Source organism: Stegastes partitus, unplaced genomic scaffold (genome assembly GCF_000690725.1).
Source record: "Stegastes partitus isolate 25-593 unplaced genomic scaffold, Stegastes_partitus-1.0.2 Scaffold213, whole genome shotgun sequence".
In the NCBI taxonomy this organism is placed as follows: domain Eukaryota; kingdom Metazoa; phylum Chordata; class Actinopteri; family Pomacentridae; genus Stegastes; species Stegastes partitus.
The window spans coordinates 192,979-198,978 of record NW_007577944.1 but is presented as its reverse complement, the minus strand read 5'-3'; the positions used below and the strand labels follow the sequence as shown (position 1 = coordinate 198,978).

General features: G+C 44.0%; 1 protein-coding gene across 3 annotated transcripts in view; it reads left to right on the top strand.

Annotated features, from left to right (window-relative positions):
- Positions 1-6,000, top strand: part of abhd18 (abhydrolase domain containing 18) — a 38,154-nt gene that overhangs the window by 10,796 nt on the left and 21,358 nt on the right. For all 3 annotated transcript variants that reach the window (XM_008280906.1, XM_008280904.1, XM_008280905.1), the window contains exons 3-4: positions 219-303; positions 385-485. In XM_008280906.1, coding sequence (XP_008279128.1) covers positions 219-303; positions 385-485 — 186 coding nt within the window. The remainder of the gene's footprint in view (positions 1-218; positions 304-384; positions 486-6,000) is intronic.

Here is a 6,000-nt window from a genome sequence, read left to right as displayed (position 1 = left end):
ATTATTATTATTATTAATAATAATAATAATAATAATAATAATAAAACATACTCAACAAGATCTAATATTTCTGTAAGGTTCTTTAAATTTCAATTGGAAGAGGTTTTGCACTTTGATCCTTATTATGAAGGTGAAATAAAACAAGACATGATGACATGAAGCAACGAGTCCAAATGCTATTCTGATGTGAAACTGATTCTTAATGTTGTGTTTTACAGGATCTTTGAGTTTCGTAAGATCATTGGAGACAGAGAGAGGTGCAAGTCTCTGGTGCCTCAGGACTACCCAGTCTACATTAACAAGGTGCTCCTTCTTCTCTGCTCATTAGTACCATGGAGAGCTATTGCAATCTGATGTCTTATGTATTTGTGCCTGTGTGTCCAGACAGAAGATCTCACTGACTGTCAAATCCACGATGGCTTCTTCATCTCTCCTCTGGAATACTTAGTTCCTGGAATCCTGCCACCAGAGGCTGTCAAAGCCAGGTAGAGGACATGACGGTGTCTCCTACAGCTGGGATAGGGCATCGGTGCACTTACAAAAACCTAGAAAACAAGTTTCAACATGAAATAGAAGGCAATTAGTCCATCAACAGGATATACAGTAGAAGATGAAATGATCCCCAGAAGGCCTGGAGTTACAGACGACACATTCCCTTTACATTCAAACAAAATACAATTTTATTTTCATCTTTTACGTTTTCAAAACAACAGAAAAGGAAAAAGGGCAGCAGAGGTCATTTCATCTTTCTGGAGAAACTTTTGCATGCCACTATATATAGTTTATATAATAGTCCAATACTAATTCAGTGAGTGCACATGTTGAAAGAGGAACAGAAAATGGGTTGATGACACGGCACTAAACTGGGAGATGTGATTGCTGGAAACTATTGCAGCTTTTTTGTAGTGGCTAGAGATGGTGCAGGAGGAACGTGGTACCGAACCTGAAACTTCTACATGACCAAGGAAGCCACAGCCATCACACAGTGCTCATCGTGTTTGGTCAGGTTTTGCTTTCTCCACATAGACCTTGCAGCTGTGAAATACAACTAGAGGGCACTTAAGACCGCAGATGACAGCCGCAGAACGTCCTGGCTTACTAATCTGATCGTTTTAAATCACATGAACATAATGGGAGTGACACAAAACAAATAACATGACAGTTAACTTAGAAACGGCATTTGACTGCTCTTCAGAGATGCTCATGTAGACAAACAGGAAGTACACCAACTCAGAACAGTTGTTGTTCTGACAATGGCAGTTTGAGTATAAAGCTGTTTCAAGTATAAAGCTGTCCAGATGAGAATTTAATATTTTTAGTTTAAGCATGAGTTTCTGTCTATGATCATATACACACATAGACAAAATAGTTGGTACCCCTCGGTTAATGAAAGAAAAACCCACAACGGTCACAGAAACAACTTGAATCTGACAAAAGTAATAATAAATTAAAATTCTATGAAAATTAAGCAATGAAAATCAGACATTGGTTTTGAACCGTGGTTGAACAGAATTATTTTAAAAAATAAACTCATGAAACAGGCCTGGACAAAAATGATGGTACTCTTAACTTAATATTTTGGTGCACAACCTTTTGAGGCAATCACTGCAATCAAACAATTTCTGTAACTGTCAATGAGACTCGTGCACCTCTCAGCAGGTCTTTTGGCCCACTCCTCATGAGCAGACGGCTTCAGTTGTCTCAGGTTTGAAGGGTGCCTTCTCCAGACAGCATGTTTCAGCTCCTTCCACAGACATAGAAGGCCACTTCAGAATAGTCCAATGTTTTCCTCTGAGCCATTCTTGGGTGTATTGAGCTGTGTGTTTTGGGTCATTATCCTGTTGCAGACCCATGACCTGCAGCTGAGACCAAGCTTTATGACACTGGGCAGCACATTTCCCTCTAGAATACCTTGATAATCTTGAGATTTCATTGGACCCTACACAGATTCAGGATGCAGCAAAGCAGCCCGAGAACATAACAGAGCCACCTCCATGTTTCACAGTAGGGACAGTGTTCTTTTCTTGATATGCTTAATTTTTGCGTCTCGTCTCGTCTCGTCTCGTCTGTCCATACGACATTCTCCCAGAAGCTTTGTGACTTGTCAACATGCTAGCTAGCCAGCCATTATCTATACACTGCTTAATCCTTACTAGGGTCACGGGGGGCTGGAGTCTGTCCCAGTTGACTTAGGGCGAAGGCAGGGGGCACCCTGGACAGGTCGCCAGTCTATCTATCCATCTATCCATCTATCTATCTATCTATCTATCTATCNATACAAGGTCTCAGGATGATAATGAGAGAATGCATGCGTAAGGGCAGATCGTGAAACAGCCAGGCCTTCTGGAGTTGATAGCAAATTTAGGCCGAAGGCAAGAATTAAATCTCTGCCCAAAAGGTTAATAGGGCAGGAAAGGGACAACAGAAATCTGTGTTTACGAGATTGTAAAACTTTGCTTTCAGGATCAATGCATGTGACAGGTTTGGAGAAATGTTCCTTCACTGTAACGCCCGCTGCTCCCACAGAATATACGTATCTCCCACTGAGTTGACAATGTGGCAATTCTGACCTTTTAATGACTGAATGGGTGGCCCCCGAATCAACAAGAAATGTTATGTTCTTTCCAGCTACACTGAGTGAGATTATAGGAAATCTTTGAAAACATTCATCATGATATTTTACGTATGTGCACGTATGTGGTTCGTTAGCATTCAGACGTAAAATGGTGCAGAAGATACCGTTAACAACAATGGCAGCTTTGGACCTGTTGGAGGATATTGCCAATGGAGCAGTGCCAAGAGAACGGATTTCCAGAGACCTCAGGATGACGAATGGCTCATCAGCCGCTTTACGTTCCCGAGGGCAATTCGCTTAGAACTGTGTGCGGAGCTGCGGCCATTATTGGAGCGCAACACGTCCAGGAGCCATGTCCTACCTGTGCCCATACAGGTGCTGACCACACTGGCCTTCCTAGCCACAGGGTCATTTCAGAGGAAGCTGGCCGACCGACCGGGACTGTGCCAGTCGACAGTGAGCAGAGCCATGCCAGATGTGTGGGTTGGAACTATCCGAATGTCAGCCAGATATATCAAATTCCCACACTACAGTTGAACAGGATGACATAAAAGTGCAATTTGTAGCGACGGCCGGTTTTCCTAATGTCGACTGCACACACATTGCTATAGAGGCACCACCACAACATGCATTTGTTTATGTAAACAGGAGGCATTTTTTATTAAATCAATGTACAGATCATCTGTGATGCGCAAATACAATTAAGTAACGTTGTTGCGAGGCGTCCTTGATCAAAACACATTCTGACCAACAGTATGGTTGAGAACAGGCTATAAGCTGGCACGGTGGTGGCTTCTTGGTGAGTAAGTCATTTAATTGTCCTCATATTAATCCCCCCGACATGCGTTGATGTGCGCCCCGGACGGGCATCAGCACCTGGCTGTTGCGGCGGACCGGAGGATCGGCTGACGCCGGGGAGGCTGGAGGAGTCCTGCGGGTCTGTGATACGAGGCTGGGACTGCGTCTCACAGTCTTCTCTTGCCTCATTGTCTGTTGGAAAATAATAAATTGAGTAATCTGACATGAGACAAAATTTTGATTTCCTCTTTGATATCCTGGCATGATTACGCAAGAACCTGCATCTTGTTTGGCTGCGAGCAGATGATTATATGACCCGTGTAGTGAATAAATCTGTGAGTTACACGATAAATATTTACCTTGGGGGTGATTTGAGTGACCTACGTGTGCTCCCACCACTCCTGTGACAGCAACGTCACAGGGGTCACAATAGCGGCGACTCTCCGCTCAAACGGGGTGAGTTCATCCTTGTTACTGTTATCTGATCCTGCAGAGAGGGGAATCCCACCTGTCGGCCCTGTTTATACCAGTTTGCATATTTAAATTGAGGGCGTGGAGAGGGAGGAGTCTGGTACTCCAACATGTGCGGTCAATGCTGAGTGGGATGTACAAAGGAAATGTGCTTGGATTCCGGCGTACGCTCACTTTCGTTCATCTGGACTTTTTTGTGCATACGCAGTTTTCAGGATTGAAGCGTACGCCAGGTTTCAGTATGAAATCCACGCAAGTGTTTGTACATGAGGCCCCAGGTGACGATGGATGTTGGCAGAAGATCCAGGCAGGTTGCAGTGGAGCATACAGGGACTATCCAAAAGTGAGGCACAGGAACACAAGGGTTAGTCAAAGAAGAACACTGAAGTAAGCAAACGTTAACATGGCCTGGGTAAAAACTAGATGGAGCAGTTCTACGGTCCAGCGTTGAGTAGTGGTCTGAGTCCTGCTTTTATGGTGCAGGTTGAGTAGATGCAGGTGGACCACTCCCTGCATCAGGTGTGTTCACTCAGGTGATTATCCACTTGGCAGCACCAGCCAGCATCCCCTGTCCACCACCACCACCACGCTCACGCCTCCCCCTCCTGCTTAGTGTGGACACCGCCACGTCTGCTGGTTGACCAATCACCAACATCACTACCAACAATCCAAAGCTGCATTTTGACTCCCTCTGAGCAAGCAGTCGGTGGAAAGGAACCAAAAAGAAACTTAAACAGGGAGGAAACCAGCTGTGAACTTCTTTACATGCAAACAATATGTCAGTCTTCATGAATATTACATAGGTTTCTGTTGCATTGTCTATTTTAGTGCTGTCAGGGGCCTTCCACATGCTTCGTATCTCAGTTGTTTCTCTCCTATGGGCCCAGGTGACAGCCGGTGCTTAGAAACAATGCACAGACGTTTGCTTTTCATTTACATCTAGTAAACTGGGTGTAGCAGAGCTGAATTTAGTTATTGTGCTCTCTGAAAATGAAATTGTGCTTCAGTGAACAAGGAATAAACAGCAGAAGTGGAGTACTGTAAATGTTAATCATGGCATCTGCGGATCTATGGGTTTGCATAGTCCACAATATAAGGTGCTTCCTGTTATCAAGGTTTCTGTAATGTGTAAAAATAAAGACACCGTCTGTGATGTCAACCGCTGGGTTCTGAGGGCGTCATTTAGAGCTTGTGCTTTCAATTTTTATCACGCATTGTTTACTTTGCCAATAAGATAAAATAGGTCTGAGATGAGTTTCCATATGGACACATGGTTTATGTCTTTACTCCTTAACTTTGACCTGATTTTTAGTGCTTAGTTTATTTTAGTTTTTGTGATTACTGTAGGGGGCTGCAAGGTGGCTCGGTGGTTAGCACCGTTGCCTCACAGCTTGAAGGTTGCCGGTTGGCATCCCGGTGAGGTCACCTGGGATCTTTCTGTGTGGAGTCTCCATGTTCTCCCCAAGCAGCGTGGGTTCTCTCTGGGTTCTCCGGCTTCTTCCCACAGTCCAGAAACATGCTGAGGTTAATTGGTGATTCTAAATTGTCCGTAGGTGTGAATCTGAGTGTGCTTGGTTGTCTGTCTCTAAGTGTAGCCCTGTGATAGACTGTCCAGGTGAACCTGCCTTCACCCTGAGTCAGCTGGGATAGACTCCAGCCCCCCATGACCCTAGAGAGGATTAAGCGGTGTATAGATGATGGATTGATGGATGATTACTGTACACAGAGCTAAGATATACCTGAGTCAAAGTCCTTTTTTGCATCTACAAACTTGGTCACTAAAGCTGATTCTGATTCTGACATGTACAGAGATGGTGAGTTTACACCTGGATATGTACACACGTGACTTGATGGATTTACATATGAACAGGTTTGGCATGCAGCAAAATGGTCCCACATGTCTGATATTGTAGTCCAAAATGTTCCTGGGAGAAAAGACCAGTGGTGACATGATGCTGTTCCACATGAAGCTCTAAGAGAACCGTGTTGTGTTTCATTGATTGATCTAGCTAAGGTAACCAAAGAAAGAGGATAAAAAGACTCTGAATGTAATTGTGTGAACAGATCTGAACCATCACCTTCATCACATCATGCATTGACTACTGTAATAGCATCCTTTTTGGTACCACCACCAAATAGCTCAACATCTTCATAGA